General features: G+C 43.3%; 1 protein-coding gene across 4 annotated transcripts in view; it reads left to right on the forward strand.

The window, feature by feature from the left end:
• JPH1 (junctophilin 1) overlaps positions 1 to 24235 on the forward strand; it is a 77236-nt gene that overhangs the window by 43054 nt on the left and 9947 nt on the right. For 3 of the 4 annotated variants that reach the window (XM_028500280.2, XM_028500279.2, XM_007120525.4), the window contains exon 3: positions 15090 to 15208. In XM_028500280.2, coding sequence (XP_028356081.1) covers positions 15090 to 15208 — 119 coding nt within the window. Of the gene's footprint in view, positions 1 to 2803; positions 2968 to 15089; positions 15209 to 24235 lie in introns of those variants that run through there. The other variant, XM_028500282.2, reaches the window with a different exon arrangement.

The raw sequence follows: 24235 nt of genomic DNA on the forward strand, positions 1-24235 counted from the left end.
TATTTTTGTTTTTATTTCCATTTCTCTAGGAGGTGGGTCAAAAAGGATCTTGCTGTGATTTATGTCAAAGAGTGTTCTGCCTATGTTTTCCTTTAAGAGTTTTATAGTGTCTGGCCTTACATTTAGGTCTTTAATCCATTCTGAGCTTATTTTTGTGTATGGTGTTAGGAAGTATTCTAATTTCATTCTTTTACATGTAGCTGTCCAGTTTTCCCAGCACCACTTATTGAAGAGGCTGTCTTTTCTCCATTGTATATTCTTGCCTCCTTTATCAAAGCTAAGGTGACCATATGTGCGTGGGTTTATTGCTGGGCTTTCTGTCCTGTTCCATTGAGCCAAATTTCTGGTTTGGGGCCAGTACCATATTGTCTTGATTACTGTAGCTTTGTAGTATAGTCTGAAGTCAGGGAACCTGATTCCTCCAGCTCTGTTTTTCTTTCTCAAGATTGCTTTGGCTATTCAGGGTCTTTTGTGTTTCCATACAAATTGTGCAGTTTTTTGTTCTAGTTCTGTGAAAAATGCCATTGGTAGTTTGATAGGGATTGCATTAAATCTGTAGATTCTGCTACTTTACCGAATTCATTGATTAGCTCTAGTTGTTTCCTGGTAGCATCTTTAGTATTCTCTATGTATAGTATCATGTCATCTGCAAACAGTGACAGTTTTACTTCTTCTTTTCCGATTTGGATTCCTGGAAAAGGTATTTTAACAAATCGCAAGAAGTTATTTATCATGTTAAAATGTGTTACTTACAGTGATTTACTATAGTGTCTCAGAGCTCAGGGTGTGACAGAGGCCTCTCAGACCAGCATGAGAACCTTTTTAATTTCACTTTTCCATGCAGGCTCAGTCGTTTGAGTTGCTGTGGCTGTGATGTCTCAGAAAAACATTGCAGAGAAGTTCCGTGTTTACAATTAACTGTTGCCAACAGTGATCATCTGCCAGAGAGAAGTTTAAGGGAAAAAAAGCTTGAATTTCACCCCCAGAATTACAGAGGGGTCAGAGCAGGATGGTGATGTGGGCAATATAAATATAGTAAGTAGGGGAAGAAAAATGACCATGGGACTTAGAATTAAGTAGACTTATGTGTGCTGCCCAGAGTAGCAAATAATTTGAAAGCATTTCTGGACGTTTGTCAATCACTAAGTACATTGAGGTTTTGTTTGAGGTAGCAGACATTGGGAGTTGGTCATGAAATGACGATCTGGACAGCAGTGAAAGGAGACAGGCCAGGGGTGGTTATTTTAGAGAACACAAATTCACAGGTGATCTGAAACCCGTAGGGACATGTCAGTAGAAAGACAAGGGACAGCAGGACATTAATAATATCAGTAAAAGCTCCTAACAGCAGAGATGTGAAGCAGCAAGCCGCTCACCAGCTTCCTTGTCTTGCATGGAAAGAGGCTCCTTATCCTCCCACTCTGTGGAACAAATGCCATTTTCCAGGGCATTCCAGTTCTTCCTTGGGAGAAGCCCTGTCTGCAGGGCGGAGGGGTTCCCACATCCTCCAAAAGGAATGGAGGCCTCTTCAGAATGGGCTTGTTCTGGACTTGATGATTGGCTCTCATAGGCTTCTCCTCTCCTTGATGGCCTGTACGTTTTCAGGGTAACTGGTTGACCCAAAGGGACTCCATATGAAGCTATAAAGAGGGCTTTCTGTGCCCCATCTCATTCATGCCAGAGCAGAGTGGAGAATGGGAAGTGTCATCCTCCATTGTGTCCATGGCAGTCCATTTGGGACTGCAATTATAATAGTCCAATTATATATATATAATTATGTATATAATTGGTCCAATTATAAATATATGTTACACGTTTCCACCAGACTCCTCCAGAGCTTCTCATGGCTCTGAGGTTCTCTGCCTTCAGTACAAGTGGATTTTTAACATTGCTACCCCCAAGCAGCCATACGACAAGGGCACATCCTTTTGTTATCAAGTCTGTTGTCATTCCAGTAGGTACTGTGATTCTATTGAAAGGGAAAAAAGAACTACCTCCAGTACTCCTGCCATTGCCTGAAACTTAGCACATGCAGGTAATCTAACTTGGGAAGTATAGCCCATGCTGCAAGGTAAACCTGGAGACCTTTAGAGCAGCTGTCAGAGACCAGCAAAGCAGCAGGGTAGGCCCTGGACCTTTATGCTAACGCTGGGCAACTCTCAGCCAGGCGGCGGGCAGACTTTGGGCTTTGGCAGAGAACTCCTCCTGTCCCTCCAGAGTTCAGTCTTCTTTCCCCATCACAAGATGGTAGTCAGTAGATTTTGAATTCTTGGGCCTCAAAGGAAACCCCTTCCTAAGTGCCGCTCAGAGCCTAAATTTCTGCCTTGTTCTTAGGATGTGCAGCATTCCCTCCGTGCCTGGAATTCTTCTCGACATTCTTTGGAGTTGGTCTGACTCTCAGACTGGTGAGGGGTAGTTCCGTTTGGGCCAATGCATTTGTCACTAAGGAATGGAGTCCAGGAAGGCACACCCCACATTCCCCAGTGGCTGCAGCAGGAGTTTATCCATCCCACCAGCGGGCATGGCATTGCATCCCAGGCCCCCGAGTCAATTAATTCCACTCTGAAAAAAATAAAGGTTAAAAGTTCATCAGAGTGTGTCTAGAATAGAAACTCAAGCCAGCAACAGGCTCCTGGTCAAGAATATTCCAAGTATTGGAATATTATAAGTCCCATAAGGATGTATAATAGTATTGAAGCAGGTCATTGACAGTCTATCAGAACTGAAGGAAAAGATTGCTATTATTTGAGCAAGAATTTAACATGATTCTTCAACTTACTTGAATTCTGCCTTGCATTTCCAGCACCATCTCTAACGAAGGAGAAGCACACATTTTTATCTCAACATGCATGTGTTCATCTTCAAAACTGCCTTTGCCCCCCCTCCAAATTGTACCGACTGTCATTTAAACGTGCCAAACAGAAAACCAGTCATCCCGGCTTATATATTTATCTCAGCCTCCATTTTTCTCCGTGTCCTTGGGTAAGCTATTATCTTATACATTGAGTATGGGATGAAAATGTTCAGTTCTCAGTTTAACACAGCAAATGCTTAAAAACAGATAAGATCACAAGAAATTTTTTAAGATTCTCATGAGGAAAAAGAAGACAACTTTTTAAGAATTCAGGAAGAACTGGATGATCTTCTGATATTTCCTTTTAAACTTGGAGGCGTTCATTACTAATTTGGTGATTTGGGGAAGGCAGCTATGAGTTAGATGAATCTGCAGTATTTTTAACACCACCTAAAATGTTCCCGCGAAAGAATAACCTTGATGAAAACCAAATCTTTCCTATAGTCTTTAGTAAGATGTTTTCTAAGCTGTATTTCATTTGAAAGTCAGCCAAAACTGGTTTTAGAAATATGTAGGAAAAGAAAGCTCAACATTTGCATTTTTCAGTGGAAGTTAAAAATCTATTAATATTAAAGATAACTGAATAGAGAAATAAGGAGGGCAGCAGACTCAAGGTGAAAGCATGAATATAAGAAGATAGAACTATGGTTATGAAGGAGTATTTATAGCAGAAAGAAAAGTTTATAACTGGAAAATGAAATAAATCACAGAACATTTGCTAAAACAAAATCTGCAGACAGTAGTACAGAAATCTCTCTTGACAGCAGAGTTAGCCAGCTTTGCCCTAAAGGTTAGGAGACCTGGCTTCTGCCCGTTCATCCCACTGAATTGCTGTGTGACTGAATATGTTCCCTGGTTTCTCTGAGTCTTAAATCCCTACAGAAGGGATAGTAATTATCTGACCACAGGGGAGGGACTTCGTAGACTCTCCGAGGCTTGTCTAGCTCTGATTGTGCTTTTTAACTTGTCTGGTAAAGCAGAACTTTCAAGAGTCACTTCCTCAAATCCAGCAGGTTAATGTAAATCAGAGCAAATCCTTTGTGCTCATTATATTGGTGTCCCCAATATCTGTTGCAGCAAAACACTGAAGATTTAAAGTGAAAGCAGTCAAGGACTCCTTAATTGAACTATGGAACGAGTCATGGTCACGGACCAGGTGTAAAATAAGTGGGGTCACCGAATTACAGTTCCTACAAGGAAACAGGAAGTGAATAAAACTGGTTTGCTGAGAGAATAACTGTACCCCTACCACCTTGGCTTTCCTCGCAAAGCAGTCCTGTCCTAAACTCAACAACTTCAGAACGCGTATGTTGAATATAATAAAGCTTCAGATGCAGGATGGCTTTGCGGAAGCCAGTCCCAAGCAAGTTCACGTGCGTACCATTCAGCATCACATGCCCAGTAGAGGAATGGATGCCTTTATTGTTCACTATCTTGGCAGGTCTAGACAGATCAAAGTGAGGTGGTAACTGCTAGATTTGGGATCTTTCAAGAGCCATTTTAGGTAATTTACAAAATGGATATTTTACTACCGAAGAGACTGTTTCAACTAGGAGTTCTACATGGTTTATGTCATTTTAAAGGCATGAATGATGTCTGCTTATTTGTTTTAATGTTTAAGTAGTTATGAAATGGGATTGTTTTAGCGCCACCAAGTGCGCCTCCACTGGGCATTTGCTGCAGTAAAGCGGAAGTTAAGTCTGTCCGTGACCCAGTCACTGGAGTCCATCAGTCACTCGGCTGAACACCGCTAGTTGCCATCACGTGTTTCGACCACTAGGTAGTCTTACATTGCTTTTAGTCATACTTTAATCTTTCGCCACAGCGACCATTGGTAAAGGACAAAAAGCATAACAGCACTGACATGGAAATAGAAACAGCCTTGACCTGACAATTCTCGTCATTTCTCATCACAACCCAGATCCCGAAGGTTGTAAAGTTCTTTTCAGATACATCCAGATGTTTCTGTTACAGCACTAAAAAGAAATGTAGCCATGATTATACCTAATTTCGTTTTATATTAGAATATGCATCCATTTTGAAATAATTTGACCAGCCTTTTGTTACCAAAAGGCTGCTGGCTGATAACTTGAACTAAAGATACACCCTTTAGTAGTAAGCCAGGTTTAGTCAGAATAGGCCATTTCTATGAAATTTGCCATAGGAAAGAAGCCTTATTTCAAGCAAGTAAAAAGCACCTAAAACTGTAATAACTGTAATAATAGTGTGTGTTTATATGACTTTACAGTCATCAGATTAACATCCCATTGTTCACTGGATCCTAACTTAACCCTTTGTATTTCATCTGGTCCAGCGTCTGTCACTGGCTATGTGCCCTTCCTCCTACCCAGAGCTCTGTGATGGGTACATTTCCATCCTCCTTGCTCAGATCTCTACCCGGCATCAATGGCCCCTTCTTCCTTCTCTGCTTCTCTCAGAAAAGAGACCCCTGCCAGAGAAAGATGCAGAATCATGTTGGCCTGAGATCGGGTCTTCCCAGCGCTGTTCAGCAATTCTAGTTTTCCTTTCTTCCTTTCCTTAGAACTTTTGTGCAGTGCTGATTCCAATTCCTCACCTCTTTAAGCACCCAGATTTTCCCTACCAGCCCTAAATTTCAGCCAGGGACTAATAATGGCCATTTATCAACTAAATACTCTCTCTACATTAGTACTCAGTACTTCATATAAATCAGTTCTGATCCAGAGCAACTATACAAGGTGATATCATCCCCATTTTACAGGTAAGGAAACTGAGGCAAAAGTGACACAGCCAGGATGTGATGAACTGGGGTGTAAACCCAGGTCTGTCTGGTTTCCAAAGCCCAAAGCACTCTCTGTCTCTTTCAAGCTTAGAATCCTTTAAATAATTTTAAAACATTGGATCAACCCATCACTGTCCTTATGTGTTTTTTTTTTTTCCTGTTTCCTTTCTTTTGCTTCATCTAGGACCCGACTCCAATGGTTGTTACCTTCTCAAAGCTCCTTCATTTTCTTCTGTTCTCTGAGCATCTTTCTTCCCACCTTCCAACAGGATCAGCTCTCACCGACACAAGTAAAGTGTCTTTTTCCCTTGGCCCAGCTAATCCTCCTGGTTACTGTCCAAATTTCCTCCTTCCTTTCTGGGTCAGAAATCACCAGTGTGTGGCCCACGCCTGCTTCCTGTATTTCCTCTGTTCCTTCCTCACCGACCCCCTTCGGTCTGGCTTCTACGGTGGCCTTCTTGTTAGAACTGCCCTCCCAGAGGTTCTCATCAAATTCAGCAGCCTCTTCTCAGCCCTCACTTTCTCCAGCACGTCACAGGATTGACAAATGATCCCTCTCTCAGACTCTTAACTGCGCTTGTTAATTCTCACTGTCCCAAAATCAGTCGATCAGTGCATCTGCCCCAGAGAAGAGACAAATTCAGATCTGGCCCGCTTAACTCCTAAGAGGAGCACAGGATTTATCCAAGAACAGGAACTTTGAATGGTTCTGTTGGAAGTACGCCTTCTACCTGTATGCCACTGCCTCTCACCTTACTTATTTTCCTTCAGCGGACACTACTGTCTCTACCCTCGGTTCTTTGCTTTTCTGACTCATGTATTTGATGGGCTCGTCCATCTTCTGTGAGCTCATCATCTGTGATCACGATGCCCACATTCCTGTTGCTAACCTTGACCCTTGACTTTGCACGGCAGCCCTGTATTTCCAAATCGCAATGCTTGTGTCGTGTAAAATCCTACTTGTCTAAAACTGAGCTTGTCATCACCTTCCAACTGTCTCTCCTTCCCACCTGTACAGTTTCTTTCTGTAGTAAAGCCATTCACCTGGACACCAAGTTAGCAACCTTGGGGTTATCTTTAATGTTTCTTTCCTTCTTACCGATGTATTTATTCCACCAATATTTGTTGAGGACAGCCTCTGGGCCAGGCTTTATGTTAAGAGCTGGAAAAACAGATGTGGAGGCTGCCCTCATGTTTCAAAGTTCTGACACTTCTTTCCTCAAAGTGTCCTTCGGCTCTTCCTTTTCTTACCGCCGTTCCCCTCACTAGACTTAGCTTACCCTGGCTGGGATTAGTGAAGCAATTTCTCGTCTTGAGAGCCCAACCTTTGGTCTTTTCTCCTCACTTCCTCTGGACACATAGGATGTTCTAGAAATACTTGTTCATGGGTGATTTTTTTTAAAAAAAATTTTAATTGTAAAATAGACATAACAAAATTTGCCATCCTAAACCATTTTTAAGTGTACAGTTCCATCGTGTTAACTGCATTCACATGGTTGTGCAGCCAATCTCCAGAACTTTTTCATCTTGCAGAACTAAAACTCTGTACCCGTTAAATAACAACTCTCTGTTCTCCCTTCTCCCAGCCTCTGACAACCACCGTTCTACTTTCTGACTCGAGGAATTTGACTGTTCTAGGTTCCTCCTATGAATGGAATCATACAATATTTGTTCTTTTGTGACTGGCTTATTTCACTTAGCATAAGGTTCATCCATGATGTAGCATGCATCAGAATTTCCTTCCTTTTTAAGGCTAAATAACATTCCATGTATGTTTATGCCACATTTTGTTTATCCATTCTTTCATTGATGGACGCTTGGGTTGTTTCTGCCGTTCGGCTATTGGGAATAATGCCACTGTGAATATGGTCGTACAGATATCTCTCTGAGACCCTGCCTTCAATTTTAGGGGGTATATACCCAGGTGTTGAATTGGTGGATCATATGGTAATTCTGTTTTTAATTTGCGGGGATCACCATACTGTTTTCTACAGCAGCTGTACCATTTTGCATCCCCACCGGCAGTGCACAAGGTTTACAAGTTGTCCACATCCTTGCCAACACTTATTACTTTCTGGGTGGTTTCTTTTTTTTCTAACATCTTTATCTGAGCATAATTTCTTTACAATGGTGTGTTAGCTTCTGCTTTATAACAAAGTGAATCAGCTATACATATATCCCCGTATCTCCTCCCTCTTGCGTCTCCCTCCCACCCTCTCTATCCCACCCCACCCTTCTAGGTGGTCACAAAGCGCCGAGCCGATCTCCCTGTGCTATGTGGGTGCTTCTCTGGGTGTTTTGTTTCATGGTAGCCATCCTAGTGGGTGTGAGGTAGCATCTCATTGTGGTTTTGATTTGTATTTCCCTTAAGGTTAGTGATGTTGAACACCTTTTCATGTGCTTATTGGCCATTTATATCTCCTTTGCAGAAGTGTCAAGTCCTTTGCCTATTTTTTAATTGTTGTTGTTCTTATTATGTTGTAAGAGTTCTTTATATAATCTGGATACTAAACCATTATCAGATATATGAGCAGCAAATATTTTCTCCCATAAAATGAAGTTTTAGTCTTATTTCGTGGTAATGTTTTTGACCCGTAGAATAACCCTCATTAAAAGGACTTTTCTCTAAAAATTATTTCAAGAATAAAACATCCCTTAAATTTGTTTTTACATCAGGTTTTTCTCAATACATAAATTATATGGCAAGGTAAATTTTAGATAAATTTTATAAAGCTCAGGATAAAGTAGAAGATAGCCAATTATTTGGCATATTCCAGCCGAGGATTAGAAATGTGCTTTTGACCTGGCCTATCCAGAGAATATAGCCTTTAAGCTTATTAAGTTTGATAAAATGTTAGGGAACAAAGCCTGTCAAGTACTTAAGAATGAGGACTTATTTTCCAAGCTTGAAAATGTTCTGAATATAGAAAAAAAAATTCTGTGAAGGAAGCTGCATAGTAGGCTCTGATGTCCCCAAGTTATCACGTATGTCCCTAAGCATTCACACACTATGAGGGGCTGAAGTTCAGAAAACTTAGTATAACAAGTAATTTTTTTCAATATCCTGCCAGTTTCCAGAAAGGATTTTCAGGGCATTATAAGTCACATACATAGTAGCATTTCTTACCAGGGAATGTTAAAGCCATGTCTTTAGAGAAGATAACCATGCACATAGATTGAGGATAATTATACTCCAGGTATCCTGTAGCTGTAACAAAAAGAGAAACAATAGATAATGTAGTTCTCATTGTGCAAGGAAGCACACCAGTATATCATCATAGACCAGATTTGTCCTGGCACTAAACTTTGAGGAATGTGTTGCCCAGATCTTTACGAACATGGCAGCGATACACGTAATGGACAGCGTTTCACGTTCTTCACATGAATCTTGGTTCATATCCTATCTTGGATATCTTGGTTCATCCTCCTGTCTCCCCTTGAAAAAAGGCCAAGGGCATGGTATGAATGATGATTCTAAGATTGCTAAAGTAATGTGGTTTAACTTCTGATCTCATGGACAAGAATCATCTGTGACTAGACTGGCCTCAGCCTGGTCTCTGGCTGCCCACACTTTCCAAGCCTGTGTCGTCATACCTCTCTGCAAGAGTTCGGGCCCCTGAAAGGTCACATACCAGATTTCAGTGGGGATACCATGCCCCTAAATTTACATTTTATATTTAAATAACTTGATAATGCTTTTAGAAAAGGAAGCAATGGACCACCCCGGCAAAAAAAGACAACTATTTGCTGAAGCTGTAACTTGTTTTTAACCAGGACCTAAGAACACAGTCTTGAAGTTACTATTCCAGGTCGTGTCTTTTACAAAACAAAAAAGCAACTTAGGAAGAAAATTAACATTCAAGAACTAATAAACGTAAAGATTGGACCCGCAAGAAGTAGTCTTCCTAAACCAAATTTACTGAGCTTTAGCTGAATCACTGTCCATTGCAGATTAAAATCTTCTTCAGCTGTGCCAATGAATAGGTATGTGGATGAGAGATGGAAAGTGAGAAGTCCGGAGAGGCAGCTAAGGGGGCCGTTTGTGCCTTAGCATGAGGAGTGTGTGCTGAGTCTCGTGGGGTTGGTCTGACCAGAGAAGCAGATCGATACTGAGAGACCGGTTTCTTTCCGGTACAGGAACTCGGACATCATGCCTTGGCTTTTTAGCTGAGAGCTGTGGAGACACCTAGTTCTTGTTCATATCGAGAGTATTCCTTGCTTAACAGACAGATTTCTTCTTTAGAAGGGCTCCCACTATATACACAAGATAATTGGTTTTTGCAAGTCTAGGTCTCTCATAAGTGAATAATGTCACAGTCCAAAAGGAAGGCTAACTAAGGTCATTTTTTGGCATTTTCTTGCCCGTGATGCCATAACCCAGGAAAGGATTTTGGTTATTGTCAGGCAATTTCAAGAAAACCAGAAGGGAAATAGAATGGCAGGCTGCAAGGACAGAAGCAGGGAGATCAGTTCAGCCTTTGCAGGAACCCGGTGAGATGTGACCTGGGCAGGAGCGGTGATGAGAAGGAGACATGGCGGGGTCGGGTGTGTATTTTGAAGGTCCTGCCGGCTGCCTTGCTGACCGTGGATGTGGTGTGTGAGAGAAAAGGAGGCAACCAGGATGACTCACAGGGTCTGGGCTTGAGCAACTGGACGAATGGGGTTGCCGTTAACTGATGTTTGGAGTCTTACGTACAACTGCTCTTTTTTTTTTTTTTTTTTTTTTTTGCCTGCATTGGGTCTTCATTGCTGCGCGCGGGCTTTCTCTAGTTGCGGCGAGCGGGGGCTACTCTTCGTTGTGGTGCGCGGGCTTCTCAATGCTGTGGCTTCTCTTGTTGCGGAGCACAGGCTCTAGGTGCGTGGGCTTCAGTAGTTGTGGCACGCAGGCTCTGTAGTTGTGGCTCGTGGGCTCAGTAGTTGTGGTTCTCGGGCTCAGGAGTTTTGGCTCGTGGGTTCTAGAGCACAGGCTCAATAGTTGTGGCACATGGGCTTAGTTGCTCCGCGGCATGTGGCATCTTCCCAGACCAGGGCTCAAACCCAGGTCCCCTGCATTGGCAGGCGGATTCTTAACCACTGCACCACCCGGGAAGTCCAATTGCTCTTATTTTTAAATGTTGCTAAGAATTTTCTTTAAATATATGGGTATCAAAGCAAATCACATGTACAGCTCCTGAACCAACTAGATGACAGCCTCTGCCATCAAATTTTCAGAGTCAGGTCAGGAAACTTAACTTTGACTTAATAAGTAACAAATTTTAAAAGATATCAAAAATTAGCATATTTTTTGAAGCAGTTTTTTGTTGGGAAGAAAATATGTAAGAAGTAGAGATAGAAAAATGTAAGTATTGTATACAGTTTTACCTTTAGCAAAATCCTTTTCCATTCTAGATTAAAATCTTTATCAGCTACGTCAGTGAATAGGTATATAAAAGATTGAAAGAAGTTGGGACAGACGTCTAAGGGACTTGCATCTACCTTAGTAGTAGTAGGCCTATGTGCTGGGCGTGTTCAGTGTATTGTTTATATGCTTTTTTTTCTTTTTTTTAAAGCACTGTTATGTTTAAGAAAAACTGGGAAAGCCAGACCATTTTGTTCTGAGTAAGGTGACTTGAGAGTTCACGAAACACCATTTTAGTCACTAAAGAAAAAAAAAAAAAAACTCAGATTCTCATCAAATTACTGATTGGAAAGAAACAAGTTGTAATTAAGTAATGGCAGGTGATGCCTGCCATTGAGAAATCGGGCTTCCCTGCTGGTGCAGTGGTTAAGAGTCTGCCTGCCAATGCAGGCAGGGGACACGGCTTTGAGCCCTGGTCCGGGAAGATCCCACATGCCACAGAGCAACTAAGCCCGTGTGCCACAAGTACAGAGCCTGTGCTCTAGAGCCCACGAGCCATAACTAATGAACCCGCGTGCCACAACTACTGAAGCCCACGCGCCTAGAGCCCGTGCTCTGCAATAAGAGAAGTCACTGCCTACGCACCTCAATGAAGAGTAGCCCCTGCTCGCTGCAACTTGAGAAAGCCCACGCACAGCAACGAAGACCCAACGCAGCCAAAAATAAATAAATTAATTAATTTTTTTAAAAAAAGAAATTCCACATTTACTGTTTCAACTGTTGCCGAGTGACCTTTGCAGGGCTGATGTCCAGGACGGGGTCCCCTACCTGCTGTACCAGCTTAGCCAGTTGCCCAGGCCTCTCTGTATCTCTTTACCCCAAAATAGTAACTCTCTACAAGTTAAAATTTTGGTTTATTTGTAATAGGACCCTAAAAGAAAGTCTACCACTGATGCCTAACTGAAAGATGTTGCTTTTCACTTACTTTTTGCTGCATTTTATGCGAGAAAGTATAGATGATGATAATGGTATTTGGAGATTCCTGAGGGTCTGAAGATTTATGGATGTCAGCAGTCTTTGGAGCAAATGAAAGGCTTCTCGGGCATGTAGGCGTGCTCCTTGTTGGCGTGTATGTTTTCCATGTGACCAGCTACATGTAGCAGCCAGGAGTCCACTGTGAGTTTTTTTCCAGCGGTCTCCCCAAAATGACTAGCCCAAACCTCCCTCCCCGCAAGTCATGAACAATGGCATGTCTTACCCATTGGGTGATTAAAGGGGTCGTGTGTTGCTCCAGAACTGAGCCTGGGATTGGAACACTGAATAACGTGGACCAGGGTCAAGCCCAGATTTTTCCCTGGGCAAAATCAAGATGTTTTAATGGGCTGGCCGCACAACACTTTTGATGACAGCAAACTCAGATGTCTTCCTGTTCTCTTCTACTTCTTATTATCAGGTCCAGGGCTACCAAAATCTCCTGAGCAGATACCTAGTTTCAGGCTTGAATGTGGTTTTGGCCATCGTGCCACAGCCATGCAGGAGCACTGACACAGGGAGGGGTGCTAGATGGAAAAGTCCCCCCTCCTTGTCTGGTCTTACAGGAAAAAACAAGTAAAAAAGTAAAGGCTTAAGGCTTCCCTGATGCTGTGCTTCCAAAATATATTTGCAGAAAGGTTAACCTACATTTGTCTGTTCTCCAGTTTAGCGTGTTGTCAAAAGTGGTGGAAATACTACTACCATTTTATTCCACTCCGTGGTGGTGGGTTATGATTGTTTTGGAATAAATGGTCCTTGAGTTTTGTAAGTTTATCATTGAAGGGCTATCAGGTTTTATTATAGGGCAGGATAACTGTACTCTTGTGGCTTCATTAATTATGGTACCTAGACATAATTAGGCTCTAGCTAAGAATAGCAGATAAAATGGAAAATAATTCTGGGAAAAAAGGAGCCGAGATTCTGAGAAACTGAAAGAACATAAGAGAGGGCATCCACTGAGTCTCAGCACAACACGTGGGACGAAAGCATCATCAGTGATGGCTCCCTAGCAGGGGTTACCACAGCCAGGTTTTTTAGGAATATGTTCTTACCCCCTTGATTTTGCCTCTGTACTCCGTACCCTGTAGACAGAGATCATCTAACACATCCTCCATGATTCATAAATAACAATTTTGATGATTAGAATTTGATTCATTCATTTTTCATTAATAGACTTTATTTTTTAGAGCAGTTTTAAGTTTACAGAAAAATTGAGGAGAAAGTACAGTTTCCATATACCTCCTTTGCCCACACCCAGTTACCCTTGTTATAACATCTTGCAATAGTGGGTACATTTGGTACAACTGATGAACCAACGTGGAACATTAGTATTAACTATAAAGTACATACTTTACACTAGGGTTCACTCTTTGTGTTGTATAGTTCAGTGGGCTTTGACAAAAGCATGATGTCACGTATCCCCCATTAGAGGATTATCCAGCATAGTTTCACTCCCCTAAATATCCCTTTTGATCTACCTGTTCATCCCTCACCCACTTTCACCTTGAACCCTTGGCAACCGCTGCTCTTTTTACTGTCTCTGTGGTTTTGTCAATCCATTCATTTTTAAGTAACTACCCAGCTGTTCCTAAGGACATTCCTTTATTTACTTACCATTCCTTTATAAAGTGGGCCCTCAGTACACACTATGTGCCAGGCATTGTTCTGTGCCTTGGGAGTATAGTAGAGAACCAAAAATTAAAAATTAAAAAAATGCCCCAAATAAAACATCTCCCTTACACTTATATTCTAGTACATCCGTCCTCCAGGCTCAGCTGGGTCCTAAGTAGGAGTAAAATGGGACCTCCCCCAGTTAGCTCCACGGTCTCAGGTCAGACCCCTTTTTCCCCGTCTTTTCTGCCTGCAGTCTAGTTCCAGGAATCCTGTCTGCTGGCCTCCTCCAGATGCCACCTGGGTTTTCTCTCCTAAGACCAGCTAGGGCATGATGCCATTTCCCAACTTCCTCTCCTGCTGTCTCTGAAATGCCTGCAGGCACACCTCTTTTAGACTCCCCTTAAGCTTGTACCACTAGTTATCTATAGCCCTGCCTAGCGCTGATAAAAGAAAATAGTTCACAAAATTATAAGAAGTAGGTGCCCGTGAAAAGTGTCTAAATACTAGCTGGACAAGATCTCCTCCTTTGGAAGAGGATGACCCAAAGTCTCAGCCTCCAAATGCCCTCTTCCGGGGCAGGCAGACCTCAGCCCCGCTGTCTTGCCATAAGGAGCCCCATTCTTATCCCTGCTGCCCTCTCCCTAGCCCTTGTCCTCTAGAAAGATAAGCGGTTTCAGTGGGTGAGGACGGGCCCGGGAGAAGGTGGAAGACTGAAAGAGATCCCTTTCCTCTTTGCAGCTCCACCTCTCTGCCTGCTTTCGGTTTCACACAAGAAACATGCTTAAAGAACAACTAAATGGACTCCTTGGAACCCTCCTGAGCACATGCTTCCAGCAGACCACTGGGTCTGCTCCTACAGGCTGGGGGGAGCCCACGGTGTGCGTCTGTTCCCAGCTACACATTCAGCAAAGTCACGCCGATAGTGTGAACTGGCCACGTTAGGAGCATGTACTCCACGGAAATCAGCCAGTGCTACAGATCAGTTTTACTGTTTTTTTTCCCCCAGAGAGCTACTTTACCAGCACACCACTGGGCAGATCTTCCTTAATCAGATCCTTGTATTGATTCTACCATAGAAATTAAATCCATGAGCACTGTATTAATTCACATGCTCTAATTCTGCTCTCCATGGTTGGGGGGGCCGGGAGGGGGGATGCCAACCAAAGTCAACGGGGGACTTCATCCTCTAAGTCTTGAACACCAGGCTTTTTGCATTAAGCTGCGCAGAACTTGTTATACTTCCATACAACGGGTTATACTTCCATTAAGCTTGAAAGATTGAGGCAATTCACAGGTAGTTTCATCCGCTTGATTTTCATTGATGATGTCTCACAACAGTATGATGTCTCACCACCTTCTGTTGCAGATGTGGGCCGAGGATCACGGTTAGCATTTCTTTCCAGGCCCTGCCTGCCCCGTAGACCGTGTGCCCGTCCTGTGTAATTAACTAGGTGCCGCCCCCTGCTGACGCGCCCTTTGTGCTCCTGTAGGACCGCGCACGCAAGAGCCAAAGCTGACGCCGCAGACCAGGCTGCTCTGGCCGCCCGCCAGGAGTGTGACATCGCGAGAGCTGTGGCCAGAGAGCTGTCACCTGACTTCTACCAGCCAGGTAGGACAGGTGACCTGTGATGGGAGGGGTAGGAGCATTGCCTCTGCTTTCCTTTTTTCCTTCTTTTCCTTTTAATCCAGAGGTCTGTGCCCCATGAATTTCAGCAATACTACAAAACAAGTGGGAGCTTAGAGTAACACGTGCCTGAAGCCTGAGTGTTAGCGCTGGAGATTTGGCTTCTCCCCCGGTGCCTCTCCCCACCGCTTCCTCCCTGCCCGCCCCCCAGCAACAGACTTTGAGCTGATAGCAGTAAACAAGACAGGAATCCAAAAGAGAAGTATTTAAGGAATTAGTGTGTTGGGGACCATCTCAGGTGCTAAAACAGATACCTCAAAATCAGAAGCACCTGGAACAATCACATTAGCAGTAAGAGAAGAGCCAGTGACTTTTTTTTTTAATACACCTCAAAGGAATTTGGTTAGGACGTAAAGAAATATACCACTTAAAGACAGATGGATCTGCACAGATTAAAAGGAGAAAATCAATCCAGATCATCTGGCTCAGGTGTTATCAAATAGCAGTAAACAAATATTTACAGTGGGTTTAAATAGTTAACTCACTTCTTAGTGGTCTCCTAGTAGACTGCTTCCATCCCTTTCTTTAATATACTGGTGTTAATAAAATGGCAGTCACCACCTTTTTATATATGTTTCTCCATTGTTTTAGAAACAGCATCTTCCTGTTGATTTGCAGAATCATCAGATTGCTAGGCAAGAGAGGCTAAAAGAAGTGTTCTAAATTCTAAGTTTCGAAATTTATATTGTCTTGGTAAAGAGTTTTTTCACATTGGTTTCCGTTAATCAAGCTGGATAAGTAGCACCCTGCACAACGCATGTGTCCAATACCTGTTTGGTTCCAGTGAAGGTGATATAATATTGGAACCCACAGGGCATTAGTCTGACTACATGAACAAGGTAAGTCACAGTGAATAGAAGACCCAAGTGTCCATGTATTCTAAAAGCTAGGAACTGGGCTATAATAAAGGATGGGAGAATGAAAAGGAAATGACAGGATTTTTTTTTTTTTTCTGCAAAGAATGAAGACAGTAAAATTTTGGCCATGTTAACAAGACTCAGTTTTTAGGAGCGAGAGCTTAGGGAGGGGCCCAGTCCAGTTGCTGAGTGATTGAGTTATCACAGAGTGACTTCTGTACTAGTTCAACTCCAAGGGAGGTAACCAGTGATAACGGGTGTCTTCTTTTGTGTGCATCCTTCCTAAACCTCTGGGTGGGATTTAAATCATTGAATACGTTTGTGTATTTTATTAGGAAAGGGAAGTTTTCCATTTTTTTGCAGTAGGAGTAAACGCTCTTCTGGAAACACACACGTTAGCAGCTCCCTGTTGTAGGGTGTGAGAGCTGGGGAAGGGATTCAGCCACCCTGGAGGGATCATCTTTTTCCTCCCCACCCGTGAAGCTATTGGGTGCAGCCCAGCAGTGGGGAGACGGTGCAGCTCCACGTAGCAGCCCTGGGCTTGAGCTGCTTTGGAGGCAAACAAACTTGCTGTTGTCTGCAGTTGGTCATTTCTTGATTCTGTGGTTAATTCTGTTGGGGAATAGGGTCCCTGTAGCTTGCTATTAGATGTTAACAAGAGGTAAATGATATGGGAGGTCATCTCAATTTTCCAGGCTAAATGGTTTTAAGAGCTTTTTATGATGTGAAAGCATTGGAGGGTGGGGAAACATGTTGTGGGAAAATGTAATGCCACCCTTTCTTAGCTAAAACGGCTTCATATAAGCAAGCTGTCAGTCAGTAATGAATATATCACAGTAGCACGAGATGACAAGGGGTCTGTTTGAGACAGGAGCTAAGGGCAGCGGCTGCAATCCCCTTTGACCCGCAGCCAACACTTCCTTCGGCAACTGTATAGAAAGCCTTTTCTGTACTGAGCATTATTGATCTTCTCACGGGAGCATAACTCATGCTTTCCACTCTGCATTTACAGGGTGATCAAATCAGACAGACATTTCTGAAAGGGCTTTCAAGTACTTTTTCGGAGTCAGGCTGCTTGTTTAATTTACATATCTCAGATAACAAATGTTCCCTTTGTTTGGAATGGATGTGTCTTATACAGACGTTGTAAACCCTGGGGAAAAAAGGATGTCTGTCATAGCTTATATTTCGAACACTTTCATAGTAAGTTACCTCTTTTCAGGAGCTGGCGGTATTTTCAGATATTTCCCCTCTTAGTTCAGTCTTATACTTCTAGTTCAAAACTGTATTATTCTATAGTTTAGTTTAAAACTACAGAAAAAAACGTAGCCATGTAGAATGGCTTTATCACTCAAAGGGCCAAGTCGTAACGTATAAGAAAAAGCATACAGATGGATGTGTATGAATGTGTATGTAGATAACTGCATAGTACCCGGAAACCTAAATTGCCATGAGTATGTGTGACACAGTGAGTTGTCCCCCAAGAACTAAGAAATGAGGTTGCCCTCTGGGAGTTAAAATGAGCCCGTGAGACTGCACAGAAGTGTATAAAGTGATCATAAGTGATAGCATGGCTATAGCATAGCAAGATTTCCTTGTAACCTGATGGAGTGTATTGAAACCTCTAAAGACTTGGTCACCCAAAGTAGTATAGAAGAAAAGAGTCACAGAGGCAAAAATAGGCAGTGCCCATCCCAATGCTATATAGAGGAGAGCAAACCCATGGCCCAAAACCTTGGAGTATTGCAGTTGCACTGGCAAGGACGTTTCTGTTATGGCGAAGGATGCAGGGAACTGCTGCCAGCTGTGTACGGCTTTCCTGGCAAGATCATCCGAGTGAGGAAATGGCTGCATCAGGTTAGCTCAGCATGATGCCATCAGATACTTGATTCATCTCATGCCTCTGTCTTGATTCCACATCCACCACTAACCTTCTCATTTTCGCTGAGCTGCTCGGGGAGGTCTGCCAGCAGGGAGAGCACGCACTGGTGGTTATCAGTGCACGTCTCAGGCCTTTGTGACATTTACCTTGCTCATTGTAAACTGATGAATTGGTCTTCTGGTGTCAACCGTCAGTCTTGTGAGCTTTGGTGATGTGAGTCTGCCCCAAGGGACGGCTCTACTTCAAAGGGCTGATGAAACCGGGTTTTTAAGCCAGGAAAGCTGAGGTGAGACTTCGGATGATCACTGAGGAGGAGGTAGTGGAGAGGTGGACACGGTGGAGAACGATTGGGAAACTATATGTACGGCTCATTTCCCCACTGTTTCAATTTCCTTTCCATCAGGATGCTTATTTTGTTTTTAATTTCCAGTGATGTTTATCCATTGTGGGGGGGGTCACTGGTCATGGGTTAAAAAAGAGAAGGTGGTAAATGTATTATTTAGGGCCCTCTTGCCAGGTGGCCTAGGCAGCACCCTCAACGAGCTTTGTCTTTCTGTGTTTAAGCGTGTGTATTAGTCGGCTTGGGCGGCTAGACCAAAGCACCACGGACTGGGTGGCTTACACAATAGACATTTATTTTTCGTGGTTCTGGAGGCTGGAAGTCCAAGATCAGGGTGCCAGCATGGCTGGGCTCTGGTGATGCCCATCTTCCTGGCTCACAGATGGCCCTTCCCCAGTGCGTGCACCTGGAGAGAGAGGACTCTGGTGTGTCTTCCTCTTTTCGTAAGAGCATTAAGCCCATCGTGAGAGTCTCACCCTCGTGAACTCACCTAAGCTATCTCCCTAAGGCGACACCTCCAATAACATCACATCGGGGGTTAGGCCTTCAACATATGAATTTGTGAGGGGCAGGGAGACGAACAGGGTGTCACACACACACACACACACACACACACACACACACACAGTGTGTTGATTACTTAAAGTGAAGTCTTTTAGTATAGATTATTTTGAGACAATGTTAACTAAGCTCACACTTCTGGTATGGATCAGAAGTCTTAGGTACTGTCCGTGCCTATCATTAATATGTAATACTTTTGGTTAAGAAAAAAGAAGCATCCTGGAATAGATGCCTTCTAAACTCACTTTCCAGACCCAAAATTCTGAATAACTTTTTTTCATAGAAAAAGGAAAACTGAATAATCCGCTAGTTGACGTGAAATTAATAATTCATGGGTTTGCTGGTTATTCTTACCACTTACGCCTTCCAGTGTATCCCGTTCCACACACGTGTGTATTGAAAGCACACGGTGTGCAAGGGGGCCTGGGCTGGGTGTCCCAAGGCTTGCAGACAAGAGTGCCGTGGCTGTGTTCTCAGAAGTTGCGGTATCGTTACCGATGGGACTCTAAAGTCCTATGGGAATGTAGCATTCTTTCCACATAGAATATAAAAGGGATCCTGCTATCGGTTATATAATTTTTAAAAAATCTTTCAATCTCGTCTTCTTTTACTGATTGGCAGTCTCCGTAGAAGAACCCTACTTTCTATTTAATGACTTCTGCTGTTGCTACAAAGCATTTGCCATCAGCGCTGCCCTAGCAGACGTTTGTTTGGAGGAGTCCTCGTGATGCTTCCTCTGCCCACAGCCGTTTCCCCGAGGCTCACCTATGAAGAACTAGCTGAACGCCCTGCTGTTGCCATCCGCCGTTCATGCCAGCTGTAACGCGTAACCTTTCCGTGTGGGTGCATGACACGTGCTCAGTGTTGTTGTTTCGTGTTGTGTGGCATGTCAGTGAGCAGGTGACCCGTCTCGGACTTCTTCCCAATACAAATCCCCGGGGGGAAAAAAAAATCCCTTAGGATTTAGAAATACTGTCTGTAAAAACAGACAAAAATGCTGACTGCGACAACTATCAACACTTCTCATAATTTCCCTCCTTGGTGATATTCTGACTAGTCTTTTTAATGAACTGCTGCATCTTATCAACTTTATGCTGCCGGCACTGCAACACTGACACACGTTACTACACAGACAAGTGGTGGTCACACCGTGTGCCTTCCAAGAAACTTGTCCAGGAAAAACTTCTGCCCTCTGCGTTATACTAAATATCTTGTTTTAAAAGCACTTAATCTGACTCTGTAAAATCCAAGTGTATATCCTCATTTAGCTGGCCAGTCCCCAGTTGACTACACCATGTTGGAACCACTTCCAGCTGGATGCAGGTAAGAAAGGCTGGAGTTGGGTCTACCTCTAGTCAACAAACTTTTTGCCACACTTTAATTTTTTTTTTTTTTTTTTTGCGGTACGCGGGCCTCTCACTGTTGTGGCCTCTTCCGTTGCGGAGCACAGGCTCCGGACGCGCAGGCTCAGCGGCCACGGCTCACGGGCCCAGCCGCTCCGCGGCGTGTGGGATCTTCCCGGACCGGGGCACGAACCCGCGTCCCCTGCATCGGCAGGCGGATTCTCAACCACTGCGCCACCAGGGAAGCTCTAATTTATTTATTTATTATTATTTTTTTTTTGAGTCAGAAGTCTTTATTTCAAGGTCTCGCCCAGGTGCTTTTTTTTTTCATTTATTTTTATTTTTAATTTTTATTTTATGTTGGAGTAGAGTTGATTAACAATGTTGTTAGTTTCAGGTGTACAGCAGAGTGATTCAGTTATGCATATACATGTACCTATTCTTTTTCAAATTCTTTACCCATTTCGGTTATTACAGAATATTGAGCAGAGTTCCTTGTGCTATACAGTAGGTTCTTGTTAGTTATCTATTTTATTTATTTTAATTTTTATTATTTTTTTATTATTTATTTTTGGCTGCGTTGGGTCCTCGTTGCTGCGCGCAGGCTTTCTCTAGTTGCGGCGAGCGGGGGCTGCTCTTCGTTGCGGTGCACAGGCATCTCATTGCAGTGGCTTCTCTTGTTGCAGAGCACAGGCTCTAGGCATGCAGGCTTCAGTAGTTGCAGCACGCGGGTCCTAGAGCACACGGGCTTCAGTAGTTGTGGCGTGCAGGCTCTAGAGTGAAGGCTCAGTAGTAGAGCGCATGGGCTTAGTTGCTCTGCATCATGTGGGATCTTCCTGGAACCAGGGATTGAACCCATGTCCCCTGCACTGGCAGGTGGATTCTTAACCACTGCACCACCAGGGAAGTCCCTGGTTTTCTATTTTAAAAATAGCAGTGTTTACATGTCAATCCCAAATTTGCCATGCTTTTAAATGCCAATACTGGGTACATGAGAGTTACCTGGAGCATCTGTTAAACATCAAGATTTCTAGGCTTCGATTCATACTTCTTCAATTCTCTGGGAATCGCACCCCAGGTACCTCTGATGGGCAGCAAATGTGGAGTGACTGCTTTGGAGTGCCCTTATTCCCTTATCCAGCCAATTTTTAATGCATAATAAAGCTGGGAGGGATTTTTTCATCTGAAAGGTGGTGCTAGTAAATTCTTTGAGCTCAACAGATTTTGAATAGCATTAGAAGCCCTGCAAATAAATCTGAATACGCCTGAAAACCATGTCTTAGGAGATGGGCACAAGAAATGCCTTTCCTAAGACATTTAAGACAGGAAAACTGTCCAAAGGAGCAATGCATGAGATTTCTAAAGATCTAAAGGAGTGGTTAGACCGACCGGTATTTGAGAGTTAATAAACACAGTAAATACATTCAATGGAATCCAAAATAAAGCTCCGTCAGTCCGTTACTACAAAATCCTCCAATGGCCAAATCATTCTCTGCTTGGCCTATTAATGATAACATAAATTAAGAGGTAGGCAGAGTTCTACTTACTCTTTACAAAGAGCATTTGAAACGGTGCTTTGTATTCAGGTATTGTTAAGTCTTTGTTCTTTTTCCAGATAACTAAAGCATATCACTTTTAAAAAAACTATTTTTCTTGGACCCGCTATTACTGAATTGCCTGAGTTTCCTCCCAAATAAATGATCTCTTGTCGCTGTTAGCGTTTCAGCAGTCTCACCCTTTGCTGGCAGCTGTCACTTGCTGGGATCTGTCAAAGCAGCTCCCATTTCAGCTTGTAATCTGCTTTCTGCAGTAAACGCAGGTGAGACCAGTGGTTACCCAGATAAATCCTGAGCTTGTAAGCGTCACTGTTAGGGTCTCACGTTTTCAAAATGGAGCACATAGGCTTTGTGACAGCTTTATTTCTCGTGGTTCAGTGACTATCTTCTCCTTCCAGCATCAAGAATGTATAACTCATCATGTTTGCCAGAGATTATTTTTTCCCGTTCTTTTCTGTTGTGTGTATTTAAACCTTAGCTTTTAATATGACTTAATCTTAAGAGAGAAGGATTTGCAAAATTAACTTCTGCACTTACACCTTAGATCAAAGACATTAAAAGTACTTCGTAATTTGTGTTTCAGGGTTAGGTGGCTTAAGTGAAAAATGATTGGCTCTAAGAGTCTTGACTATTAATTACCTTTGCACGGAACACTTACTACCATGCCTAGACGGGTATTTCAGTAATGCTCTAAAATTGGATAACAGGGAAGCACAAATGAAACCAAGTTCTGATGAAATCTGGGGTAGAGGGGTGAGAGAAAAATATGTAAACAGCACACTGCAGAGGAGGGGTTGTGTGTAGAGGAGGGGCTTTCTCCATGAAAGGCCAGTATAAATGTTCTTCATGGGTTTTTGAAAGTAGGGACAAGCCTGTTGATGAAGGATGTCACCTTCTGGTGCTGCTGCTGCTTCTTTCTCTTGGTGGTTTGTCCCAGTCACGACACCAAGGAAGAATCCAGAAACAAAGACGGCACCTTTTGAATAACCGCAGTTGCCTTTTTCTTCACTCAAGTGAGATACACGTCTCTGTGCCAAGAATTCATACTGCCATTTTTGATGGGGGATGTAAAAGAAAATCGCCAGTTCTTTTTAAAGGGGGTACTTAACCAAGTTTAGAAAAGGAAATCTCGGTTGTCGGCGATCTTGACCTGTTTGGGAAATTTGAACCCTCTTTGGCTTTATCTTCTGGAGGATGGAATGTGAGATAATGCTCTTATGCTTTTGGCCCCGAGTACAAGCTATAAATGTGGGTCCTTGGGGATTCTCATTTCTGGGCTTAGTATATGCCATGTTGCGTTATATTTTATCTTAAGGATACGCAGGAGCTGTGTGCCTTTGGGTTTTTCAGCTGCCACAGCTGTTTCCATATCCGTAAAGTCGGGATATTGCCTGCTTCCTACGATTTTGGTGAGGCTTTACATTTTGGAAAATGCCTTGCATGATACATGGCAGTCTCACGACAGTAAATTAGTATTCAGACCATCACGGGAAGAGCAATTACAAGTCGGTAGTATGTAATTTTTTTATTTACCTTTTTGAAAGCTTTTGTTTTTACACAATTTTTACAGCTTACTTTCTGTTTACAGTTATTACCAGATCTTGGCTGTACTTCCCTTGTTGCACATCACATCCTTGCGCCTCTCCTACACCCCGTGGTTCTTTCTACTCCCCGACCTTATGTTGCCCCTCCCCCCGGTACCCACTAGTTTGTTCTCTGTATACCTGTGAGTCTGCTGCTTTTCTGTTATATCCCCTAGTTGGCTGTATCTTTTAGATTCCATAAGTGACAGCATACAGTATTTGTCCTTCTCTGACTTATTTCACTTAGCATAATGCCCTCCAGGTCCATCCTTGTTGCTGCACATGGGAAAATCTCATTCTTTTTTATGTCTGAGTAGTATTCCACGTGTGTGTGTATAAAACCTCTCCTTTGTCCATTCATCTGTTGATGGAGGCAGTATATGTATTTTTAACAATTTTAAGGATAACTGTCCTTCAGCCCCTCTGGGCTGAGAGGTGGGAGTAGAGACAGGAAGGGAAGCGAACAGCTGCAGCGCTCTGGAGTGGACAAGGGCTGGTCAGCTCCTGTAAGCAAGTTGGTGGGCGATTTCTTCCTTGGATACTCCAGAGATGGCGCTGTCAGCTCCTGCCCGTTTGCAGAGAAGAGGGCCAGCTGGACTGTGTGACCTTGACTTCCTGTGATGAAAAAGGGCCGATGGGTGAAGTGGTGGCCAAAGGATGCGCAGGACCTGGTTACTGGGGAGGGGCTGGGGGGCAAAGTGCCTAGAAAGAAGGGCGCTGCCTCGGAGCGTGTCTCTGAGTGAGGGCCCCAGAGAGGCCCTTTTCTGGACCACTGGCCTCCTTGGGCGCTCACCGCTGGTACCATCTTGCGATGCACATTCTCCTTACTC

This window comes from Physeter macrocephalus, chromosome 15 (genome assembly GCF_002837175.3).
Source record: "Physeter macrocephalus isolate SW-GA chromosome 15, ASM283717v5, whole genome shotgun sequence".
NCBI lineage: Eukaryota > Metazoa > Chordata > Mammalia > Artiodactyla > Physeteridae > Physeter > Physeter macrocephalus.